The sequence below is a fragment of the Ornithorhynchus anatinus genome, chromosome X4, assembly GCF_004115215.2.
Source record: "Ornithorhynchus anatinus isolate Pmale09 chromosome X4, mOrnAna1.pri.v4, whole genome shotgun sequence".
Classification (NCBI taxonomy): domain Eukaryota; kingdom Metazoa; phylum Chordata; class Mammalia; order Monotremata; family Ornithorhynchidae; genus Ornithorhynchus; species Ornithorhynchus anatinus.
In genome coordinates this window covers 3,451,900-3,478,458 of record NC_041752.1, presented here as the reverse complement: position 1 = coordinate 3,478,458, position 26,559 = coordinate 3,451,900, and the positions used below count along the sequence as shown (strand labels likewise).

Sequence of the window (26,559 nt, the reverse complement as noted above, 5' to 3'; positions counted from 1 at the left end):
CCATACTCTGGCTTTAGCCACCTAGCCTAGTTGATAATCAGTGCTTGGCACATAGTAAGTGCTTAATATTTAAAAAACTGCCACAAAACCCAGACCTGGGAGTCAGAGGACCTGGGTTCTAATTCTGTCCCCGCCACCTGTCTGCTGCGTGACCTTGGGCAAATCACCTAATTTCTCAGTGCCTTGTTTACCTCACCTGTAAAATGGGGATGAAGACTGTGAGTCTGATATGGGACAGGGACTGTGTCCAACCTGCTGAGCTACTCCAGTGCTTAGAACAGTGCTTGACGCATAGTAACACCTAACAGATACCATTATTTTTATCGGGGGGCCTCCTCAGGTCCAGCCGGGAAGGACGCTGAGGTCCAGCGGGGGACCCCTGAACCACCGGGCGGGTCAGCTCCGGTGGCCGCGGGAGAGGAGAAAGGGCAGGAGGGTCTGGAGTGCAAGCTCGTTATGGGCAGGGAACGTGCTTGCGTATTCTGTTGGCTTGGCCTCTCCCGAACGCTCAGTACACTGCTCTGCACCCAGGAAGCGCTCAATAGATACCACAGGCGATCGACGGAATCAGGGCGGCCCCCGGCCACGGCGTCCCTTTATTGGTCTCCTCGCGACAGGGGGAGGGTGGTGGAGAGGAGGGAACCGATGGGAAGAGGGCGTCGTCTCCGCTTCCGAGAAGCCCTCCGGCCGGCGGTCACTGGCCCTCGGACGGCTCGGGCCCGTCGAGCAGCGTGGTCCGCACCAGGGCCTCGGTGACAGCGTAGGGGTCGCAGTTGGCGGCGGGCCGCCGGTCCTCGAAGTAGCCGTGGCCGTCCTGGCCCACCTGGCGAGGGATGCGGATGCTGGCGCCCCGGTTGGCCACGCCGGCTGAGAACTCGTGGAGGCTGGACGTCTCGTGGCGGCCCGTCAGCCGCCGCTCGTTGTCCCGGCCGCCCTGGGGGTCGTACAGGCTGATGTGGTGGGCGTGCCGCCGGCCCAGCTTCTCGATGGCTTCCTCGATGAACCTGCGGGCACCGGGTGGGACAGCGGGTTGGCTGCAGTCCCTGTCCCCCGTGGGGCTCACTGTCTCAGTCCCCATTTTCCAGTTGAGGCCACTGAGGCCCAGAGAAGTGAAGGGACTTCCCAGAGCCCCCCAGCTGATGAGTGGCAGAGCCGGGATTAGAACCCACGACCTCCGTCTCCCGAGCCCACGCCCTTGCCACTAAGCCACGCTGCTTCTCTCCCACGTGTCCGTGAGAGAGCCCGAGTTGGGAATCACTGGGCCTCTCTACTGGATGGCCAGAGGCCACCAGGGTCCCCTCCCCCAGCGCCCCCAGCAAGGGCCACTCACCGGATCCCCCCGCTCTGCCGCATAGCCTCGGTGCTGTAGTTGGTGTGGCAGCCGGCGCCGTTCCAGTGGCCCGGGACGGGTTTGGGGTCCAGCGTGGCCACCACCCCGTAGTCCTGGCAGACGCGGTGCAGGAGGAAGCGGGCCATCCACAGGTGGTCGCCCATCTCGATGCCCTCACACGGGCCCACCTGGAACTCCCACTGCCCGGAGGGGCGCCGGCCGGGGTGAGCAGACGGTCAGCCGGGCGGGCAGACCCCGTCCCCTCGCCCCCAGCCTCTCTGCCCACGGGGTCCGAACTGTCCGTCCGAGCCCCCTGAGCTCAGGAGCGGGGGGACCCGTCGGACCCAGGAGCCCCCTCTCCCCGCCGGGCCCGTCCCTTCCGCTGCCGTCCTCCTCGGAGGCCCAGTTCAGTGCTCTGTCTCCACAGGCCGGACCTACATCCTGGCGCTGTGCTCATTCATTCACTCAATCCTATTTATTGAGCGCTTCCTGTGTGCAAAGCACTCTCTGCAGTGGGAGGGACTGTGCTCTGCGCACAGTCTGCACTTAGTAAAAATGATTTAATGAATGAGTTAGCCCCCGTAATTATAATTATGGAATTTGTTAAGTGCTTACTATGTGCCAGGCACTGTTCTAAGCACTGGGGTAGTTATGAGTTAATCAGGTTGATCCACGTGGGGCTCACAGCCTTAATCCCCATTTTACAGGTGAGGTAACTGAGGCCCAGTGGCTTGCCCGAGGTCACACAGCAGACAAGCGACGGAGCCGGGATTAGAACCCATGTCCTCTGACTCTCAAGCTGATGCTCTTTCCACTAAGTCACGCTGCTTCTCTGTAGCCTGGGAATCACGGAAGTCTGAAGCAATAACCGATCCCCAACCAGCCTGGATTTGGGGGAGGGAGGGTCTGGTTTGGAGGCAGGGGGTGGGCCAGGACCACTTGTGACCCCCAAGTGGGATGGGGACTGTGCTATCTTCCCTAACTTATCTACCCTAGTGCTCGGCACACAGTAAGCGCTTAACAAGTACCATTATTACTGACAACTACATTATCAATAATTAATTAGTAGTATGTGGCCTAAGTGTATAATAAAGAACATGATATAATATATATTGTTAAATATGATAACGAGTATAATATACAATTATTATACTATATTATTGATCGAACATTATATATATTTTTATTACACTAATCTTGTTATACTATACTAACAATATACTATAACATTATTATATATTTTATTTTACTGTAATATTGCTATACTATACTAACAATATACTATAATAATAATGATGGTATTTGTTAAGCGCTTACTATGTGCTAAGCACTGTTCTAAGTGCTGGGGGTGGGAGATACAAGGTGATTAGGTTGTCCCAAATGGGGACATTATGTTATTATATTAATATACTATATACTAGAATATTAAGTATAATAAAATATATCGTAACAATATAATGATGCATGCTAAATGATGTTATAATTATTAATAATAGTAGATTGGCTAGGTAAGGGAGGTAGAGCGCCCCCGGCTGGTGGTGTCAGCTACTCCCCAGGCCCAGCCTGGAGGAAACCATCCCCGTTGGCTTTCCTGACTCCTGGGTGCTCTCCCCGACCCTACGGCAGAAGCCCCCTTCCCCACCCTTGTCCTCCCGGGGTGTGTGTGTTTTGGGGGTGGAGGGGTCCCAGTCTCGCTGCCGAAGACCCCCCCGCCCCCACCCAGAAGCACCCACCTGAGCAGGCATGACCTCCGCATTAGTGCCGCAGATCTTGACCCCAGCGTACAGACAGGCGTTGTAGTGGGACTCCACGATCTCATACCCGTACACCTTGTCTGCCCCAACCCCACAGTAATAGGGTCCTGGGAGGGGACAGGAGAACGAAAACTGTAACCTCGCTGGGGGCAGGGAATGTGTCTCCTTCCTGTTGTCTTCTCCCAAGCGCTTAGCACAGTGCCCCGCACGCAGGAAGCGCCCAACAAATACGACTGACCGACTAGACCGGAAACTTCTTGAGGGCAGGGCTCTGCACGCGGGAATCGCTCAATAAATACGACCGACTGACTAGACCGGAAGCTTCTTGAGGGCAGGGATCAGGTTTCCCGATGCTGTCGTAGTGTCCTCTCGCAAGCGCTCAGCCCAGTGCTCTACACCCAGGAAGCGCTCAAATGCCACTGATTGACTGGGAGAGGTTACAAAGTGCTGTGCCCGGCTCTTCAGAGGGCAGAGGAGGGCGGACCCTTCCAGGAGGGAGAATGGGGTGGGCACAGAGGCTTCCGTCCTTGGCCGGCGTCTTTCTAGCTTTTGCTTGGGCACGGAGGGGATGGGATGCGTGGCGGGCGGGGGCAAGGGGAGGGGACGGGCCCCTGGGCCCGCTCTCACCCTGTGGCCCGGGGAACCCGTTGTCAGGCCAGCCGAAGGGGTGCCCGTTGACGCCCAACAAGGTGTATTCCTGCTCCATCCCGAACCAGGGGTGGTGGGTCTGTGCCAGGTCCATGGCTTCCTTGCAGCTCCACCTCATGTTGGTCTCTGGGAGATGAAGAGTCAGGGCTCAGTTCTCCGGCCGGGGAGGAGGCCGGGGGGGAGGGGGGAAAGAGGGGAAAAGGGGAAGAGGGAAGGAGAAAGAGCGAGAAAAAGAGAGAGAGAAGGAGAAAGAGAGAGAAAAAGAGAGAGAGAAGGTGAAAGAAAGAGAAAAATCCCTTTTGGGTAGGGATTGTCTCTATCAGTTGCCGAATTGCACTTTTCAAGCTCTTAGTACAGTGGTCTGCACACAGTAATAATAATAATAATGTTGGTATTTGTTAAGCGCTTACTATGTGCAGAGCACTGTTCTAAGCCCTGGGGGAGATACAGGGTAATCGGGTTGTCCCACGTGAGGCTCACAGTTAATCCCCATTTTACAGATGAGGTAACTGAGGCACAGAGAAGTTAAGTGACTCGCCCACAGTCACAAAGCTGACAAGGGGCAGAGCCGGGAGTCGAACCCATGACCTCTGACTCCGAAGCCCAGGCTCTTTCCACTGAGCCACAGTAAGCGCTCAATAAATACGACTGAATGAATTTGACTGACGAGGAAAGTGAGGCACGGAGAAATTAAGTGAGTGAGCTGGGATTAGAATCCCTGGACTCCTGACTCCCAAGCTCGGGCTCTTTCCATTAGGCCACACTGCTCCCCACCCAAAAAGCGCCAAATGCCGGCGCTCGATAAATCCCCCCAAAGATGGGAGGCCTAGTTCTGGCCGAGCCTCTGGATCACCCACGCAGACCCCTCAACCCAAGCTCCCCTCCTTTCGGTTGGCACGTCGCCGGTCGAGTAACCGAGGCCGACCTGTTCCGACACGGGCATCGCCCCCCTCTCACCCGCTGGCTTCCTGTTGTACTTGAGGACTTCGCAGAGCACCAGCTTGTCTGGGTCCCCGAAGAAGGGGTCTCGAAACATCCTCACCGGAACCAGGTACATATCGCTGTTGGATCCTTCTGCCTGGCCGGTGCTGGATCCATCGAAGTTCCACTCCGGAATGTCTGCGGGCGTGGGGGGAACAGGGGAGAAGAGCGGAAAAGGAAAGTCGCCATCGGACTCGCGGGCCGAAAGACGGTAAGAATAACAACTGCGGTACTTGTTAAGTGCTTACTATGTGCCAAGCACTGGGTAGAGAGAAGTTAATACCTGGCTTCGTTCACCCCCTTCCGGAGGGGCCCCCAACTGACCCTCTCTTTCTGATGTGGTCGGCTAAAAGTTGGGCCAAGTACCCCTTGACCCTGAGTGACCTTAAGCCCTGCTCCCCCCTACTTTCTCCCATCCTCCCTTTCACTTCTCTCTCCAAGCAGGGTTTTTTTTTAAGGGCACACCCTGCAGTCAGCAGAAGGGTCAGGAAGGGCCTGCAATTTCTTCTTCTTCTCTGCATAATTTCCTTCCTGCTTACTGACCCTTTTTTACTCTCCCAAGCTCTTCGTCGTGCTCCGCAAACAGGAGACTGCAAGCCCTCTGAGGGCAGGAATCGTCTCTCCCAACTTTATTGTGCTTTACCTAGCACGAGTAATAATTCTAAAAATTAAGGTATTTGTTAAGCGCTGGGGTGGATGCAAGCCAATCAGGTTGGACACAGTCCCTGTCCCAGGTGGGGCTCACAGTCTCGATCCCCCTTTTAGAGATGAGGGAACTGAGGCACAGAGAAGTGAAGTGACTTGCCCAAGGTCACATGGCAGATAAGCAGGGGAGCTGGGGTTAGAACCCAGGTCCTTCTGTTGCCTGGGCCTTGAGGGCATAGGGATAACGTCTCCAATAGAGTTACTACTCTCCCAGGTGCTTAGTAATAATAATAATAGTGGTGGTATTGGTTAAGCATTTACTACGTACTAAGCACCGGGGTAAGTACAATAAAAGAAGATTGGACCAAGTCCCTGCCTACATGATCTGCAATGATCAATGTGCAATGTGCAATGATCTGCATAGAGTAAGCGCTCAACGTGACCTAGTGGATAGAGCTTGGACCAGGGAGTCAGGAGGACCTGGGTTCTAATCCTGGTACCAGCATTTTTCTGCTGTGTGACCTTGGGCAAGTCACTTCTCCGGGCCTCAATTTCCTCATCTGTAAAATGGGCATTCAGTACCTCTTCTCTCTCCTACTGAGACTGTGAGCCCCATGTGGGACCTGATTAACTTGTATCTACACCGGTGCTTATACAGTGCTCGATAGAGAGTAACCACTTAACCCCCCCGCCCCCGCCCCAGCTAGATGGTTTAGCCAGGAATGGACCTGGATTCCAATCCCGGCTCCGGCACTTGTCTGCTAAGGGGCCTCGGGCAAGTCACTTCACGTCTCTGGGCCTCAGTTCCCTCATCTGGAAAATGGGGATTAAGACTGTGAGCCCCACGTGGGACGGGGACTGTGTCCAACCCAATTACCTTCCACCTACCCTATTGAAGACTCAGCTCCTCCTCCAAGAGGCCTTTCCTGACTAAGCCCTCCTTTCCTCTTCTCACGCTCCCTTCTGCATCACCGTTTATTAACCTCCCAGCCCCACGGCATTTATGTACACAACTCTAATTTATTTACATTAATGTCTGTTTTCCCCTCTAGTCTGTAAACTCGTTGTGGGCAGGGAATGTGTCTGTTTATTGCTATATTGTACTCTCCCAAGCAATTAGTACAGGGCCCTGCACCGGGTAAGCGCTCAATAAATACGATTGACTAACTGATTAACATGCCCACTAGCAGGCAAGGAGCCTGCAAATTTGACTGCCGGTCTCTGGAGCTCAGGTTGAAGCCTGCTATGCCTGAGGCAGGGGAAATGAAGGGAGGGGAAAAAAAAAATCGCCTTCCTCCAACTCCTCCGGGAACCACCTTTCTTAGGGGATGGATTCAGGAGCGCGGAAGGCAGTGTGGCCTACTGGAGGGAGCAGGGAGATAGGATGACTGGGTTCTAATCGCGATTCTGCCAGCCGCCTGCTGTGTGACCTTAGGCAAGTCGCTTCACTTCTCTCTGCCTCGGTTCCCTCATCTATAAAGTAGGGATTAAGATTATGAGCCCCATGTGGGACAGGGACTGTGTCCAACTTGATGAGCTTGTATCTACCCCAGCCTGGAAAAGAGAGAAGTAGCGTGGCTCTGTGGAAATATCCCGGGCTTGGGAGTCAGAGGTCATGGGTTCGAATCCCAGCTCTGCCACTCTTCAGCTGTGTGACTGTGGGCAAATCACTTCACTTCTCTGTGCCTCAGTTACCTCATCTGTAAAATGGGGATTAACTGTGAGCCTCACATGGGACAACCTGGTTACCCTGTATCTACCCCGGCACTTAGAACAGTGCTCTACACATAGTAAGCACTTAACAAATAATCACATTTTTTTTAAAAATACCACAATTATTATTATTATTCTTGGCCCCTCTCTGGAAGACCCAAGCCTTCAGGCCCGGGGTCGGCTGCTAGTTTGGACCATAAGCTCATTGTGGGCAGGGAATGTGTCCGATATAGCGTACCCTCCCAAGTGCCTAGTACACAGGGGGCGCTCAATAAATTTGAATGAATGAATGCTGCTCCAGGGGTGCCCTTTTGGACTCCACCCATAGGAGAACTGCCCCATCCCCCCACCCCAGTTCCGCCTCCGAACGGATGACGTCCTGTTATCCCACCCCGACTCCCGCAATTTGTCGCTCCTGCTCCGCCAGCTCACCCAGGGAGCTCAGCGTGTGTACAGAGAGAGGCGGAGGCAGCCAGCCCAGACTCACCCCACGTATCACTCTGGGCCGTTTTAGGGGATTGCTTCCTGTCTCCCTCCCCCACCTTGCTGATACTGCCCAGTTGGATGGTCAGTCTTGCAACGTGGGACCCTACCTCGCTTAATGCTCATTCCCTAACTGCATGGTCCCTGGACCCAGATTTAAACAGTCCTCTAGACTGTAAGCTCTCTGTGGGCAGGGAATGTGTCTACCAAGTCTGTTGTATTGTACTCTCCCAATCACTTTGCAGAGTGCTCTGCACACAGTAAGTGCTCAATAAATACGATTGAATGAATGAGAGAGGGAGAGCAGGGGGAGGATTCGACTCTGAGCAAGTGACAGGGCCTCCCGGATCCCTATTCGATACCAGTTCATTCATTCGTTTGTATTTATTGAGCACTTACTGTGTGCAAAGCACTGTATTAGACGCTTCAAAGGCTTAAAGAAGGCAAATCTCCTTCAAGAGCCGTCCCAGACTAAGCCCCACTTTTCCTCATCTCCCACTCCCTTCATCTCCCTGACTTGCTCTCTGCTCTTCCCCCCACAGCACTTAGGTATAGATCTGTAATTTTATTTATTTGTACTGATGTCTATATCGATGTCTGTCTCCCCCGCTGTCTCCACTCACAACAACCGTGAGCTCGTTGTGGTCTGGGATTGTCACTGTTTGTTGCAGCGTACCTTCCCAAGTGCTCAGTACAGTGCTCTGCACGCGGTAAGCACTTAATAAATAAGACCGACTGCCTGAAAGAATGAACAATATATAAATATATTAGTTCTCCCTCCTCCTTAGACTGCGACCCTCAAGAGGGTGTCTGACCAAATTCATTTCTATCTACCCCAGCGCTCAGGACGGTGCTCGACACACAGTAAGCGCTTCTTGTCTTGTTTTATGCCGTCGAGTCATTTCCAAACCAAAGCAACACCAGAACGCCCCACCTCCATCTGCAATCGTTCTGGTAGTGGATCCACAGAATTTTCTTGGTCAAAATCCAGAAGCGGTTGACCATCACTGCCTTCCAAGCAGTAAATTCAAGTCTCCACCCTCGATTCTCTCCCGTGCCGCTGCTGCCCAGCACGGGGGTGTTTTGACCGGTAGCGGATGGCCTGCCACTCGCTAGCCCCCGGCCAACCTAGGACTGGAACGGACAGGCCTTGGTTTGACTCTCCCTCTCATACCCGAGACTGGTAGAGGGCTGGAAACTCCAGGTGCGACCCCGAGAGGGGGAGTAAGTGCTTAGCAAATACCAAAAAGCAAAACGAAAAAACCTAACCACCCCCCGACCGGTACCTTTGATGTTTTGGGGTTCCTGTTCCAGAGTCTTGGTCTTGAAGCGAAGCCCCTCTCCACTGCCATCGACCCACACGTAGGTGACCTTAACAGCACTGCCCCGTGGAGACAGGCGTCTGTAATATTCCCGCACCGACTGGCTCAGCTTGGAACTGTTGGACATCGCCATGCTGCTGACTCTGGGGAACAGCAACATCATCATCATTAACAAGAGGACCTGGGTTTTAATCCCAGCTCATTCACCCAATCGTACTTATTAAGCGCTTACTGTGTGCAAAGCAGCGTACTGACGGCCTAGCCTCATTTCTGTTGGGTGACCTTGGGCAAGTCTACTTCTCAGGGCCTCAGTGACCTCATCTGTCCAATCGGCAGATTATGAGCGTGAGCCCCATGCACGACAGGGACTGTGTCCAACCTGATTAGCTTGGATCTACCCCAGCGCTTAGTACAGGGCCTGGCACATAATAAGAATAATTAGTAATTGTGGTATTCGTTAAGCGTATATGTGCCCGGAAGATCCCTGACTTCAAAAGTCAGAAGATTTTTGGAAGACAGAAGAGAATCCTGACTTCAAAAAGCTTGCATTCTAGTGGGAAAGCCAGGCAGACATAAATCGACCAACCTACAACAACAACAATAATAATAATAATGCTAAGTGTGGTATTTGTTAAGCATTTACTATGTGCCAGGCACAGTACTAAGCGCTGGAATGGATACAAGCAAATGAGGTTGAACACAGTCCCTGTCCCAAGTGGGGCTCAGAGTCTCCAAACCCATTTTACAGATGAGGTCACTGAGGCTCAGAGAAGTGACCTGTCCAAGGTCACACAGTTGACAAATGGCAGAGCCGGGATTAGAACCCATGACCTTCTGACTGCCAGACCCAGGCTCTATCCACTACGCCGTGCTCCTTCTGAGTAGAAAGAGTGGATGGATAAATCACTGAGGGTCAGGACACGACTCCCCCTGACCCCCTCCACCAAATTGATCTCCTGGGCATGATCTCCCCATTCATCAATCAATCGTATTGAATGGTTTCTCCATGCAGAACACTGAACTAAGCATTTAGGAGAGTACAGTAAAATTAGAAAACACAATCCCTCCCCTCAAGGAGCTTCCAATCTACTGCATGCAGAACACCGGACTAAGGACTTGGGAGTGTACGACAGAGCCGGTAAACACGACCCCCTCCCTGAAGGAGCTTGCACCCTCTCAGGGATGATCAGTAGTGTTTATGGAGCGCTGGCAGTGCGCAGAGCACTAAACTAAGCGCTTGGGAGAGTACAATCCCGGAAGTAGGATCGACACCCCGAGTCCCCCCACCCGAAAGGAGCCCCGGGAGGATTTCTGTTCTCTCACTAAGCGGCTGAGCTCGCCGGCCGGAATCACCCAGGGTAGACCCGAGAAGCAGCGTGACGGAGCGGCTGGAGCCCGGTCATGGGTTCTAATCCTGGCTCCGCCAGTCGTCTACTGTGTGACCTGCGGCGGGTCACTTTGCTTCTCTGGGCCTCACTCCCTCATCTGTAAAAGGGGGAGTAACGCTCAATAAATACGACTGAAGGAATGAAATACATACAGCTGAGTGAATGAAGTTGGGACAGGGCCCGTGTCCAACCCGATTTGCTTATAATAATAATAATGATGATGGCTTGTGTTAAGCACTTACTGTGTGCAAAGCACTGTTCTGCATCCACCCCTTCGCTTAGGCACACAGTAAGCCCTTAATAAATACCACCACCATCATCATCATTATTATTATTATCAGACTCGCCCTTCCCCATGCTCCCCCTCCCCCCTGCTGCTGAGAGCTTGAGAAGTGCCAGGCCCACTTCCCCTTTCAGGGTCCGGAGGGTGGGGGCGGGGGGCAGCCTGTCCCCCCATCCCCCCCCGGCCCCGGGGGGCTCCTGCAGGGTGTGGGTCCCCAGATCCTCATTCATTCCATCGTACTTATTGAGCGCTTACTGGGTGCGGGGCACTGTGCTGAGCGCTGGGGAAAGCAGAAGGCAGCAATAAAGAGAGTCGATCCCCGGCCACAAGCAGTTCCCGGTCCCTCCCGGGCCCCGGGCCATGGTTAGAGGGTGGGAAAGGAGCCCCGGCGTCGCCCCCCGGCCCTGCCCTGCCCTGCCCTGCCTTCTCACCTGGTGTCTCCGCCGAGGTCCGCACGGGGGCAGCGGCTGGTCCTTCACACCGCGCCCTTTTATAGCGCCCGCCCCAGGCTCCGCCAATCAGGAGGCAGAGCGGGAGGAGGCCCCGCCCCTGGGAGCCTTCATTCATTCATCCACCTCCTCCTTCATTCATCCAATCCTCTTCACTGACCCCTTCCTATGTGCAGAGCACTGGACTAAACGCTTGGAAGGTCCACACTGGGCCACGGAAGGAATCCAGCCCTGCCCAACAGTGGGCTCACCGTGGGAGACGGACCACAAAACAAGTAGGCAGGAGTCGATATCATCAAGATAAATGGAATCCTAAATAGAGGCACATCATCAATAAAATAGAGAAATCAATAATATATACAAATAGGCACGAGGGCTATGGGGAGGGAGAAGGGGGAATGGGGAGGGGAGGAGGAGCGGAGGGAAAGGGAGGGCTCAGGCTGGAAATAGAATAGTAGATATACACATATTAACAAAATGAGTAGAGTAATAAATAATACATACAAATATACACAAGTGCTGTGGGGAGGGGAAGGGGGAAGAGCAGAGGGAGGGAGAAGGGGGGATGGGGAGGGGAGGAGGGGCGGAGGGAAAGGGGGGCTCAGTCTGGGAAGGCCTCCTGGAGGAGGTGAGCTCTCAGCAGGGCTTTGAAAAAGGAAGAGAGTTAGTTTGGCAGATATGAGGAGGGAGAGCATTCCAGGACATCGGTAGATCGACGAGGACTCCCTGGCGTTGATTCATTCATCCAATCGTATTTACTGAGCGCCAACTATGAGCGGAGCGATGCCCTAAGCTCTTGGAAAGTACAGTTTGGCAACAGATAGAGACCATCCCTACCCAACAACGGGCTGATTGAGCGCTGACTGTGTGCAGAGCACTGCCCTAAGCGTTTGGGGAGGGACCCTACAGCAGTAAAGAGAGACAATCCCTGCCCACAACAAGCTCACAGTCTACAGGAGGGAAGGTAGACATCGATACAGATAAACAGACATCAACAATCGTAATAGTAATTCTGGAATTTGTAAAGTGCTTACTATATGCCAGGCACTGTACTAAACGCAGGAGTGGATACAAGCAAATCAAGTTGGATACAGTCCTTGTCCTAAGTGACGCTCACAGTCTCAATCCCCATTTTACAGATGAGGGAACTGAGGCGCAGAAGTGTCTTGCCCAAGGTCACACAGCAGACAAGCGTGGAAGTCGGGATTAGAACTCACAACCTACTGATTCCCAGGCCCGTGTTCTAACCAGTAGGCCACGTTGCTTTCTCTGATAAGATAAATATCAGATACATATCAAAATAAATAAAATGACAGATATATTCATAAGTGGTGTGGGGCGGAGGGAAGAGCAAACGGAGTAAATCAGGGTGAGACGGGAGGGAGGAGGATATGAGGAAAAGTGGAGCTTAGTCTGGGAAGGCTTCTTGGAGGAGATGGACCTTCAATAAGGCTTTGAATGGGGGGAGAGTCATTGTCTGGGGTATTTGGGGAGGGGTGGATTTGTTCCAGGCTAAAGGCAGGACGTGGGCCAAAAGTAACCAGCTTCCTTCATCTCTTCTTTTTCCCCCAATTCCCTCCTGCTCTCTTCATCTCTCATGGAAGGCATCCATCCAACTCAGCACTTAGTACAGTACCTGGCACATAGTAAGCGCTTAACAAATACCACAATTACTTTTATTCTTTCTCCCTCTTTCTCTTCCCTCCTTTTATCCTCCCCTCTTCCTCCCCCTTTTTCTTCCCTCCCTTCACCTCCCTTGATTTGGGTGATTTCACTTTACTCTTTGGGCCTCAGTTACCTCATCTATAAAATGGGGATTGAGGCTGTGAGCCCCAAATGGGATAGGGACTGTGTGCAACCCGATTTGCTTGCCTCCACTCCAGCGGTTAATACAGTGCCTGGCACATAGTAAGCCCTTAACAAATATTATTTTTATTATTATTACAATCCAAAGGGGCAAGGTAATACAGAGCCTGGCCCCAGGAAGGTGCTGTTTCTCAGCAGGAACACCCACCCCGGCCAATACTGGACTGGTGTGAGGAACTGGGGAGCATCTCCCCCATCTCCCCTTTCCCGGTAGATCAGGATTCCTGCTGGGAAGCAGCTCTTCCCTGGCGTAGGGAGAAATCTTGAGCCAGTCAATCAATCCATCAATCCACAGTATGTACTGAGCGCTTACTGTGTACAGGGCACCGTTCTAAGCCCTTGAGAGAATACACTATGTCAGAGTTGGTAGCTGCTTCCTGCCCGCAAGGAACTTACAATCCATCAATCAGTTTTATTGACTGAATGATAATAATAATAATGAGTGATCATCTGTTCACATTCATATCCTCACACTCCCGCATTTCCTCCTTCTGCAATTTATTTTAATGTCTGTTGCCCCCCGGTTGACTGTAAACTCCTTGTGGGCCAGGATCATGTCTACCAACTCTGTTGCATTTAACTTTCCCAAGAGCTTAGTCCGGTTCTCTGAACACAGGAAAAGCTTAATAAATACCACTGATTGATTGATTGATTGATGAGCAAATATCCCCATTATCATTAATTATTCAGACTCACAAACACTCAAGAAGTAGCGTGGCCTAGTGAGAAGCAGCCTGGGCTAGTGGATAGAACACGGGCCTGGGTTCTAATGCCGGCTTCGCCGTTTATCTGCCGTGTGATCTTGGGCAAATCACTTCACTTCTCTGTGCCCTCATCTGTAAATGGGGGCTAAGACTGGGTGACACGTGGGACGGGGACCGTGACCCACCTGATTAGCTTGTAATTACAACAGCGCTTTATACAGTGCCTGGCACATAGTGAGCGCCTAACAAATACCACCAAAAAAAGCAAAAAAAAATCGTGATTTTTTTTTTCATCCGGATAGGCGGGGTCAGGATTTCCCCAGCAGCTCCAGGGCCTAGGTCTTTTGAAATTAGTTGGGCTGGTAAAGTCTAGAGAGGGTGGGGCTGGAGAGGTGTTTTCAGAGAGTAACGTCACAGCTGTAATGAACAGTTTGTCCCCTCTTTGATGCCGGGTCAGAGGGGATCAGCTCCCTAGGGTCTCCCCAGCCCCCCTATTTTTTTATGGTATTTTTATGGCACTGCATTAAGCGGGGGAGTAGATCCAAGATAATCGGGTTGGACGCAGTCCCTGTCTCACATGGGGCTCACAGTCGTCACCCCCATTTTCCAGATGAGGAAACTGAGGCCCAGAGAAGTGAAGCGCCTTCTTGAAGATCACCCAGCAGACAAGTGGCAGAGTTGGGATTAGAACCCAGGTCCTCTGACTCCCTGGTCCGAGATCCATCCACTAGGCCACACTGCTTCTCATTTTCAGGAGTGGCAATTATCTGGACCTTGGGTCAGGCCTTCATCGGGATCCTGAGCAGGCCCTTAATAATAATATTAATACTGCTACCACTTCTAATGATAATAATCGTGGTATTTGTGAAGCGTTCATTAATTCATTCAATCGTCTTTACTGAGTCCTTACCATGTGCAAAGCACTGTACTAAGCCCTTGAGAGAAGAAAATATAAAAATAAACAGATACATTCCTGCCCCACAACAAACTTGGTGTCTGGAGGGGCTTACGGCACTTACTACGTGCCAAACACCGTTCTAAACCCCGGATGGGAAATGAGGTAATGAGTTTAGACACAGACCCTGTCCCAGTATTCATCCCCATTTTCCAGATGAGGAAACTGAGGCCAGAGAAGAGACCCGCCTTGCCCAAGGTCACAGAGCAGACATGTGGCAGAGCCGAGGTTAGAACCCACATCCTCTGACTCCCAGGCCCGGGCTCGTTCCACTAGGCCATGATACTGTTTCTTCAATCTGCCGCTCGCGGCCGTCACCTGATTAGCCACCTCGGGGCCCAGGGCTACCGTCACGCCACGCAGTGCCGGGCAACATCCGCATTCTCAGCAGCGCTGCCCTCTGACCGCCAGTGCTCGCCAGGCCCACTCCGCTCCCGGGATGTCCCGTCGAGGGCGGGCAGCATTCCAGGGAAGCCTCCACGGGGCTGGGAACGTCGAGCTGGCCGCCACCCAGCCCCCCTGACTCACGGCCCCGGGCTAGCCGGAGGCACCCGCGGGAACCGCGGAACACGTTGCCTTCCGTGATGCTGGACCAGTGGCCGTGGGCCGGTGGTTCCCGCAGGCCTGAGGGTAGGAAGGACTTCATTCATTCAGTTAGTCATGTTTATTGAGCGCTGACTGTGTGCAGAACACTGTACTAAGCCCTTGGGAGAGTACAATAGAACAATTAGCAGACACATTCCCTGTCCACAAGAAGCTTATAGTAACAATAATAGTAATTATGGTACTTATTAAGAGCTTACTATGTGCCAAGCACTGTTTTAAGCACCGGCTTAGTTACAAGTTAATCAGGTTGGACCCAGTCCCTGTCCCACATGGGACTCGCGCTCCTAATCCCCATTTTACAGATGAGGGAACTGAGGCCCAGGGAAGTGATGTGATCTGCCCAAATATGACCGACAGACTGCTCTGTGCCTCAGTCTCCTCATCTGTAAAATGGGGATAAAGTACTTCGCCTTCCCTCTCTCTTAGATTGCGTGATCCATCAGGGACTATATCTATTCTGAATATCTTCTATCTACCCCAGCGTGTGGTAGTTCTTGGCACAGAGTAAGTGCTTCACAAATACCACTATTTTTATTCATTCACTAAGTCGTATTTATAAGTAAATAATAATAACGATGGTATTGGTTAAGCGCTTACGATGTGCCGAGCACTGTTCTAAACTCCGGGGGAGATACAAGGTAAGGTGGGATCTGATCATCTTGGATCTACCCCAGCACTTAGTGCAGTGTTTGGCACATATGAGATACTTAACAAATACCACTATTATTATTATTATTGTTATCATCATTCATTCATTCAATCGAATTTATTGAGCACTTTCTGAGCTCAGCACTTGGAAAATCCAATTCAGCAATAAAGAGAGACAATCTCTGTCCCTACCGGGCTTACCATCTAGAAGGGGGGAGACAGACATCAAAACAAATAAATAGACATCAATAGAAATAAATAGAATTATAGATAGACATCAAAACAAGTAAATAGGCATTAATAGAAATAAATAGACTTATAGGTATGCACATCTATATACAAGTGCTGACTGGGGGTAGAGCAAAGGGAGCAAGTCGGGGCGAGGAGGAGGGGAGGGGAAGCGGAGGAAAAGGGAGACATAGTCTGAGAAGGTCTCTTGGTGGAGGTGAGCCTTCAGTAGGGCTTTGAAGGGGGGGAAGTGTGACCGTTATTATTCCATACACAGTGAACGCTCAGTACATACGATTGAGTGAATTACGATTATTTGGAGCAGCCTGGGAGGAGCGGTTATTTGGAGCAGTTATTTGGAGCAGTTATTTGGAGCGGTTTGTAAGTGAAGAAACCGATATCAGCATTTTGAAAGCTGATCCGTGCGGTCACCTGTTCAATACATGAAAGAGGGGAGTGGCAGGAGATTGATGAGAGGCGGGAATGGATTGGCGGCGGAAAGGGTGGAGGAGAAAGGGTGGATCTAGGAAATACTAGCGAGAAAGAGCCAGTGGGGCCTAGGGAGAGGCTGAACGTGGGAGGGAGGGATGACACCAAGCTGAGAAGCAGCGTGGCCAAGGGGATGGAACACGGGCCTGGGAGTCAGAGGACCTGGGTTCTAATCTTGGCTCTGCCAGGGCTATGATTCCCAGGCCTGGGCTCTTTCCACTGGGCCATACTGCTTTCCAACTAGAAAAGAACAGTAATAATAATAATGTTGGTATTTGTTAAGCGCTTACTATGTGCCGAGCACTGTTCTAAGCGCTGGGATAGATACAGGGTAATCAGGTTGTCCCACGTGAGGCTCACAGTTAATCCCCATTTTACAGATGGGGGAACTGAGGCACAGAGAAGTTAAGTGACTTGCCCACAGTCACACAGCTGACAAGTGGCGGAGCCGGGATTCGAACTCATGACCTCTGACTCCCAAGCCCGTGCTCTTTCCATTGAGCCACGCTGCTTCTAACAGGCCAGTTAGCAGAACCTCTCTGGAGTCAATGAATGAGGCACTGCTTTTCTGTTTCTCTGATAATGGTATTTGTTAAGCAGCACTTCGGGCTGGAGAATGTAAGCCCGATGAGGGCAGGGAATGCCTCTCGTTATTGCTGAATTGTTCTTTCCAAGCGCTCAATAAATATGATCGAATGAATGAATGTGCGAGGCACTGCACTACGCTCTGAGGTAGGTAGAAGCTAGTCAGGCCGGAAACAGTCCGTGTCTTACCTGGGGCCTAAGAGCTCGGCCCGGACCTTTGACCTCTCTGATCTCCATCTACGGCTGACACCGCATCAGAGAAACCCCCTGCTTATCATCTGAGAGTCGCCTCCTTCTCTCCGACGGAGACCGAGCACCTGCGTGTGATTTTAGTGCACGTGTGGGGGTGTGAGGGAGATTCTATGTGCGTGGCTGATTGTCCTTGCTTTTCCTCTATCCCTGCCTTTTTCATTCCAGGAAATTTACTCAACAGAGACCACACCTTAATGACGGCCTCTCATTGAATGGCTCTCTGCATTTATCCCCCCCTCTTCCCTCTCCAACACCTAAGATCCCCGAGGTGAGTTCCTGGTCCAGACTGTGTAGGTGAGGAAACTGAGGCAGATCCAGGGCTGGGCTAAGGTCTGCAGAGCAGCCCCCCGGGGGCGGAAGTGGGAAGAAGCCCTGACGGTAAGGTAAACAGGCAGAGGCTGTCTGAGGTGAAGCTGTTACACAAAGAAGGTCTTTGTCTCCATCTCGCTGCTTCTTTGTGAATCCGCCCTGAGGTGAATGGCCACATGCTAGACTCCTGGTGGCCCGCTTTCCTGATCACAAGTCCCCAGAAGCCCCAAGTCGAGGCTGTTTTTACCTGAAGTGGTCATTTGCCCGGTTTGATACTGTCCTCAGGCTGGTCTATCCCGTATGAATCTGCTATCGGTGTGATATTTTTACCTCAGCGTCTCTCTCTCCCCTAGACTGTAAGCTCCTCGAAGGCAAGGATCACGTCAACTACTTCGATTGGATTCTCCCAGTCAATGATATTTGCATGCTTACTCTGTGCGGAGCACTGTGCCAAGTGCTTGCTAGAGTACAATAGGATTAGTCGATACGATCCCTGCCCTCGAGGAGAATACAGTGTGCAGAGCGTCGTACTAAGCGCTTGGGGTGGATACAAGCAAATGGGGTTGGACACAGTCCCTGCCCCACACTGTGCTCACGGTCTCAATCCCTATCGTACAGATGAGGTAACTGAGGCATGGAGAAGTGAAGTGACTTGCCCAAGGTCACAACAGAGTGCAAAGTGCTTCCTAGAGTACAGTGGAATTAGTCATTCATTCACTCAAGTGTATTTATCCAGGGCTTACTATGGTGTTGGAGAAGGCTTTTGCGAATAATAATAACAACAATGGTGGCATCTGCTAAGTGCTTACTATATGCCAAGCACTGGTCTAAGCTCTGGGGTAGATACAAGGTAATCAGGTTGTCCCACGTTGGGCTCACAGTCTTAATCCCCATTTTGCAGATGAGGTTACTGAGGCCCAGAGAAGTGAAGTGACATGCCCAAAATCACACAGCTGATAAGTGGCGGAGGCAGGATTAGAACCCAGACCTCTGACTCCCAAGCCCGGTCTCTTTCCACTAAGCCATGCTGCTTCCCTACCATGTGAATACCATGGCCTGCTCAAAAAGCAAAGAGATGGATTTTGGAGCAAATTAAATCAAAGTGGTCTTTGGAAGGCCAAATGACTCCACTTAGATGAGCATATTTTGGACACATCATCAGGAGGACTGATTCTCTGGAGAAAACACTCATGCTAGGAAAAGTCCAGGGAAAACGTGGAAGAGGCAGACCGGCATCTAGATGGATAGAGACCGTAACGACGAGAACGGAAGAACCATTAGAAGGGTCGTGGATCAGGGCAGAGGGCAGGACGTTCTGGAGAAACTATATCCGTGTAGTTGCTATGAATCAGAAACGATGGCACTTAAAAATAATAATAATAATAGTACTGTGTGCAAAGCACTAAGTACGGTATAACAAGTAGACACATTCCCTGCCCACATTGAGCTCACAATCTAGAGGGGGAGGCAGACATTAATGTACATAAATAAATAAATAAATTACAGTTATATACGGTTATATACATATGAACTATGGTCTACATTGTCGATCTGATTCCCGCCCTAAAGGAGTTTATACAGTCTACTTTGCGCAGAGCACTGTACTAAGCACTTGGGAGAAAAAATCAACACAATCAGGTCTGAGCTCCCCAAAGTCACCCCTCCGCCTCTCCCCTCCCCCCCACCAACCCTCTCCCCTACTTTCCCATCCTTCCCTGCAGTATCCTCAGAGGAGATCTCCTCCCTCCTTGCAAGTGCCACCCCCTCCACCTGCGCCTCGGACCCCATTCCTGCTCACCTTATAAAAACCATCGTCCCTGCCTCCTCCCTTCCTTAACTTCTATTTTTAACCACTCAGTCTCCAGTGGCTCCTTCCCCTCTGCCTTCAATCATGCCCACGTCTCCCCCATCCTAAAAAAACCCGCTCTCGATCCCACTTCCCCTTCCAGTTATCGCCTTATCTCCCTCCTACCCTTCCTTTCCAAAATCCTAGAACGGGTCATCTACACTCGCTGCTTAGAATTCCTTAACTCCCATTCTCTCCTGGACCCCCTCCGATCTGGCTTCCGTCCCCTCCACTCTACCGAGACTGCTCTTTCTAAGGTCACCCATGACCTCCTTCTTGCCAAATCCAATGGCTCCTACTCCATTCTAATCCTCCTTGACCTCTCAGCTGCCTTTGACACTGTCGACCATCCCCTCCTCCTCCACACCTTATCTCACCTCGGCTTCACGGACTCCGTCCTCTCCCGGTTCTCCTCTTATCTCTCTGGCCGGTCATTCTCAGTCTCCTTCGCAGGCACCTCCTCCTCCTCCCATCCTTTAACAGTTGGAGTTCCTCAAGGGTCAGTTATGTTGGTATTTGTTAAGCGCTTACTATGTGCAGAGCACTGTTCTAAGCGCTGGGGGAGATACAGGGTCATCAGGTTGTCCCACGTGGGGCTCACAGTGAATCCCCATTGTCCGCCCTCTTCTGTTCTCCATTTACACTCACTCCCTCGGTGAACTCATTCGCTCTCACGGCTTTGACTACCATCTCTACGCAGATGACACGCAGATCTACATCTCTGCCCTGTCCTCTCCCCTTCCCTTCAGGCTCGCATCTCCTCCCGCCTCCGGGACGTCTCCACCTGGATGTCGGCCCGCCACCTAAAACTCAACATGAGCAAGACTGAGCTCCTCATCTTCCCTCCCAAGCCTGGTCCTCTCCCAGACTTCCCTATCACCGTGGATGGCACGACCATCCTTCCCGTCTCTCGGGCCCGCGATCTCGGTGTCATCTTTGACTCGTCTCTCTCGTCCACCCCACACATCCTATCCGTTACCGAGACCTGCCGGTTTCACCTCTACAATATCGCCAAGATCCGCCCTTTCCTCTCCACCCAAACGGCTACCTTACTGCTACGGGCTCTCGTTATATCCCGGCTAGACTACTGTGTCGGCCTTCTCTCTGACCTCCCTTCCTCCTCTCTCGCCCCGCTCCAGTCTATTCTTCACTCCGCTGCCTGGCTCATCTTCCTGCAGAAACGATCTGGGCATGTCCTCCCCTTCTTAAACACCTCCAGTGGTTGCCTATCAACCTCTGCTCCAAACAAAAACTCCTCACTCTAGGCTTCAAGGCTGTCCATCGCCTTGCTCCTTCCTACCTCTCCTCCCTTCTCTTTCTACTGCCCACCCCACACGCTCCGCTCCTTTACCGCCCACCTCCTCACCGTCCCTCGGTCTCACCTATCCCGCCGTCGACCCCTGAGCCACGTCCTCCCGCGGTCCTGGAATGTCCTCCCTCCTCACCTCAGACAATCTAATTCTCTTCCCCTCTTCAAATCCCTACTTAAAACTCACCTCCTCCAAGAGGCCTTCCCAGACTAAGCTCCCCCCTTTTTCCCTCTGCTCCCTCTACCCCCCTTCACCTCTCCGCAGCTAAACCCTCTTCTCCCCCCTTTCCCTCTCCTTCTCCCCCTCTCCCGTCCCACCCCCTCAGCATTGTACTGTCCGCTCGCCTGTATATATCTTTATCACCCTATTTATTTTATTTTGTTTAATGAGATGTACATCACCCTGATTCTATTTAGTTGCCATTGTTTTTATGAGATGTTCTTCCCCTTGACTCTATTTATTGCCATTGTTCTTGTCTGCCTGTCTCCCCCGATTAGACTGTAAGCCCATCAAAAGGCAGGGACTGTCTCTATCTGTTGCCGACTTGTACATTCCCAGTGCTTAGTCCAATGCTCTGCACATAGTAAGCGCTCAATAAATACTATTGAATGAATGAATGAGAGTGCAATAGAGTTAATTGACACAATCTCTACCCTCAAGGGGCTTACAATCCCCCACCCCCTCACCCCCACCTAGACTGTGTGCCCGTTGGGGGCAGGGATTGTCTCTGTTGCTAAATTGTACTTCCCAAGCGCTTAGTACAGTGCTCTGTCCACAGTAAACACTCAATAAATATGATCGAATGAACGAATAAAAGGAGAGATGAACACTGAAATAAATTAAAGTTGGGGAAGTAATAAAGTCCAGAGCTATGAACCTCTGCTCAGAGCAAAGGTTCAATAAATACCAGTGATAGTTTGGAATCAATCAAAGGTATTTTTTGATCACCTACTGTGTGCCAAAGTGTCGTATTAAGCTCTTGAAAGAGCACAATAGAGTAGGAAGATATTATCCTTGCCCTCTTGATAAAGACTTCATTTCCCCTCTACTTTGGCTCAGAGCACTCCGTGATCTGGATCAGAGGGACCTGGGAAGGAAACACAAAGACTCTCAAGCAAATAAGTGGGTGAAGAGGGCAGGCATAAAAGAAGCAGCGTGGCTTAGTAGAAAGAGCCCGGGCTTGGGAGTCAGAGGACGTGGGTTCTAATCCCGGCTCCGCCGCTTGTCTCCTGTGTGACCTTGGGTAAGTCACTTAACCTCTCTGGGCCTCAGTTACCTCATCTGTAAAATGGGGATTAAAAGTGTGAGCCCAACATGGGACAACCTGATTACCCTGTAACTACCTCAGCACTTAGAACAATGCTTGGCACGTAGTAAGAGCTTCTCAAATACCATTATTATTATTACTGCCTTAACAGAAAGCTCAAAGTCCCGGTGGACTTTGGCAAAATTTACTGTAACAATGATTAGGGTATTTGTTAAAGTGCTTACTATGAGTGAAGCACTGTTCTAAGCTCTGGGGTTGATAAGAGTTAATCAGGTCAGACAGGCCCAGGGGGCTCACAGTCCAAGAAGGAGGGACAGCGGATATTAAATCCCCTTCTTTTTGATGAGGAAACAGGCACAGAGCAGTGAAATGACTTGCCCAAGGCCACACTGCAAGCATGTGGAGGAGCCGGGATTAGAACCCAGGTCTTCTGACGCCCAGGCCCAGGCTTTATCCGCCAGGCCACGCTGCTTTCCATTCAGGAGAATGTGTACTTAATGTCCCAGATTCATTCATTCAAGTGTATTTATTGAGCGCTTTCTGGGTGTAGAACACTGTACTAAGCGCTTGGAAATTACAATTCGGCAACCAATAGAGTTGATCCCTGCCCGACAACGGGCTCACGGTCTAGATAGCTGGGTGCCATCACTGGCTAGTCCATCACCGCTTGGATTGGCTGGCCCAAGGATCCCCCACTGTGGTCAGTGGCCACTTCACCTCTACCTTGATTTTCCGATCCAAGGACCTCCCAGTTCTGTCACTGGCCACCCCGCCTCTGCCTAGATGGGTCAGTCTCAGAATGCCCAACGCCATCACTGGCGACCTCATCTTATCTCTACCTCAATTGGCTAATCCAAGGAAGGGCGCAGATCAAGTGCGTGGGGCAGGGGTGGTGGTGATAGCCACGTGGCCATCCCCCACCGCCCCCAACTCCCACCGCCTGGGTCCCCGAAAGAGACTCGGCTGCCAGGGTAGGGTGGGGCACCTCCAGAAGCCTTCAACAGCAGCATCAGCCCGGGAGGAAGAGGAAGGGAATGGAAGGGAATGGTGTTGAGGGATTTGCATACCTCCTCAGCCTGGATCTTCCCTTCGCCTCCTTTCCGAAGCTCTGGATTCGACTTCCTGAATTCTTCCTCCAGGTGGGTCTCGGCAGACTTCCTTTAAAGGGACGAAAGGGGTTTCCCCCCTCCTCCTCTCTCTCCTTCAGACACCCTCCACCCTCTCCTTGTGCTAAACAATGGCCGGGCCATGAGCTGAGGAGCGGCTCCCTCGGAAATCACAGCCAGGGCGCGACGGCTGCCAACAACCCACGCCAAGGCACAACAAAGCTTCTTATGGGCAGAGAACGTGTCAGCTCATTCTCTCGTACTGTCCTCTCCCAAGCGCTTAGAGCAGTGCTCTGCACCTAGTAAGCGCTCCATGTTGCTATTGATGTCTGTTTACTTGTTTTGTTTTGTTGACCATCTCCCCTCTTCTAGACTGTGAGCCCGGTGTTGGGTAGGGATTGTCTCTATCTGTGGCCGAATTGAACTTTCCAAGTGCTTAGTACAGTGGTCTGCACACGGTAAACGCTCAATAAATACGATTGAATGAATGAAATACCACTAACTGATGAACGAAGGCCAGGAAGAGATGATTTGATCCAGACTATCAGCCTCACATTACCCTTTCCAACCACACACACACCTTTAGGTAAAGTGCCCTGTCCTTGGCTTCTTGTTTGTTTGTTTTTTCCCAAGGTATTTGTTAAGCATTTATTATGTGCCAGGCACTATACTAAGCAATGGGGCAGAAACAAGCTAATTAGGCTGGACATGGTCCATATCCCACATAAGACTCGCAAGTCTTATCCCCATTTTACAGAAGAGGTAACCGAGGCACAAAGAAGTGAAGTGGCTTGCCCAAGGTCACTCAGCAGGCAAAGTGGCGGAGCCGGAATTAGAACTCAGGTCCTTCTGAGTCCTAGGCCCATGCTCTATCCACTAGGAAATGCTGCTTTGTCTTTGGTTGTGAAAAATAATCATCTTCACCCCTCCTCTACAGGGTAGTCAGGTGTTTATCAAGGTCCCTCTAGGCTTGTAAGCTTGTTGTGAGCAGGGGATGTGTCTACCAACTCTGTCATATTGTGCTCTCCCAAGTGTTTAATAAAGTGCTCTGCAAATAGAAAGTGCTCAATAAATGCGATTGATGATGATGATGATGGTGAGGGTCTGGGACAATTTTCCAAAGGTTGGTGGGGATAAGCAGCATGGCTTAGTGGACAGAGCCCTGGTTTGGGAGTCAGAGGACCTGTGTTCTAATCCCAGCTTTGCCTCTTTTCTGTTCTGTAACCTTGGGCAAGTCACTTCACTTCTCTATGCCGCAGTTACCTCATCTGTAAAAATGGGGATTAAGACTGGGAGCCCCATGTGGAACAGGGACTCTGTCCAACCCAACTCGTTTGAATCTACTCAGTGCTTAACACAGTGCCTGGCACATAGTAAGCCCTTAACAAATACCACAGTTATTACTATTATCATTATTATTATTCTTTGTGCCTCAGTTACCTCATCTGTGAAAATGGGGATTAAGACCGTGAGCCCCATTTGGGATGGGGATTGTGTCCACCCCGATTTACTCGTTTCCACCCCAATGCTTAGGACAGTGCCAGGCACACAGTAAGCTCTTAAATACTGTAATTATTGTAGTGATTATCCCTCGGCGGAGTCTGGGACCACCACCTGCCCCTGCCTGGTCCAGAAGGGGGATAGAGAGGTGGGTGAAGAGGAAGAAGGGGAGACGGAAGGGACCCTCCAACCAGAGTTCCTCTTCCCAGGAATAATAATAATAATGTTGGTATTTGTTGAGCGCTTACTAGGTGCCAAGCACTGTTCTAAGCGCTGGGGGAGATACAGGGTTATCAGGTTGTCCCACGTGGGGCTCACACACTTTTAATCCCCATTTTACAGATGAGGCACAGAGAAATTAAGTGACTTGCCCACAGTCACCCAGCTGACAAGTGGCAGAGCCGGGAGTCGAACTCATGACCTCTGACTCCGAAACCCAGGCTCTTTCCACTGAGCCACGCTGCATCTACGTATGACCCCCCCCCCCCCAACGCCTCCGGGGGCATCCCTTATCTCTGGGAGAGGCAGTCACAGCTCGGCAGGAGGCTGCCCTGTGCTGGACGATATGCCCTGGTCAAGGGCGCTGGTCTCCTCTGCGTCTTTAGAAGCTGCCCTGCTTCTGGGCTTGGCATTACAAGTCTTGCCAACTCTTTTTCCTTGTTGAACCAGGAAATCAGAGTGCTAAAGCACAAACAGAGCAGTTAGGGCAGGGCAGCGCTTCGTACAAACACTCAAGGAGAGCGAGTCCGGGCCTAGAGCGAGCCCGGGCCTCTAGTTTCAGGAGAAGCCAACCACGTCTGCGTTCTCGTCAGCCCACGGATCCCGTCTTTCCCACCCCCGGGGCCAGAGAGCAGGGTCTTGGCACCACCAAGCTGAACTCGAGGGCTCAGTCGGTCTCCGACGTCCAATCCCAACCCCCAAATAATTCCTTCTTCCATCAGTCATCAATCGATACCGTTCAGCGAAGCCTTACTCTGTGCAGAGCTCTGTTACTTGAGAGCTTGCGAAGGAGTTAATAGACATGATCTCTCCCCTGAAGGAGCTTGCAATCTAGACAGGGAGACAGCCACTAAAGCAAATTATGTCCAGGGGAAGCAAACGAATATGCAAATACACACATATGCGCTGCTGGGGTGGGGTGAGTATCTAAGTGCTTAGTGGGTGAGGACTCAAGTGTGTGGGTGAGGCAGTAGAGAGGGAATTAGAGTAGGGAGGCGAGTGATTAGTCAGGGAAGTCTTCCTGGAGGAGATGTGATTTTAGCAACTCTACCATATTGATTTTTTCCACGTTCTTAGTACAGTGCTCTGCACGCAGTAGACTGTAAACTCTTGAAGGGTGTGTCTACTAATTCTATTTTATCGGACTCTCCCAAGCGCTTAGTACAGTGCTCTGCACATTGTGAGCCCTTGGAGGCAGGGATGGAATCTCCTAATTCTATTTTATTGCACTCTCCCAAGTGCTTAGCCCAGTGCAAAGTACACAGTAGGCTGTAAGCATCTGAAGGCAGGAATCATATCTACTAATTCTCTTTTTACTGGACTCATCAATCAGTGAATCAGTGGTATTTATTGAACAGTTACTATTTACAGAGCACTGTACTATGCCTTGGAGAGTACTATAGAAAAGAATTAACGGATACGTTCCCTGCCTATAATGAACTTACAGTCTACAGTCCCAAGCACTTTGTAGAATGCTCGGCACACAGTAATAATGTTAATAATAATAATTTGGTACTTGTTAAGCACTTACTATGTGCCAAACACTGTTCTAAGCACTGGGGTAGGTGCAAGTTAACCAGGTTGGACACAGTCCCTGTCCCGTACGGGGCTTTCGGTCTAAGTAAGAGGGAATAGGATTAATCCCCATTTTACAAATGAGGAAACTGAGGCCC

At 51.3% G+C, this 26,559-nt stretch overlaps 1 protein-coding gene across 1 annotated transcript; it reads right to left on the bottom strand.

Annotated features, from left to right (window-relative positions):
* Positions 1-560: 560 nt before the first annotated feature.
* LOC100093029 (glutamine synthetase-like) lies at positions 561-11,014 on the bottom strand. The gene is made up of 7 exons (XM_029054418.2): positions 10,979-11,014; positions 8,841-9,019; positions 4,690-4,851; positions 3,712-3,858; positions 3,064-3,191; positions 1,331-1,530; positions 561-1,004 (listed from the first exon to the last, which is right to left on the bottom strand). Exons 2-7 carry the CDS (start codon positions 9,007-9,009, stop codon positions 695-697), a joined length of 1,116 nt encoding a protein of 371 aa, XP_028910251.1. The 5' UTR covers positions 9,010-9,019; positions 10,979-11,014; the 3' UTR covers positions 561-694.
* Positions 11,015-26,559: the final 15,545 nt, after the last annotated feature.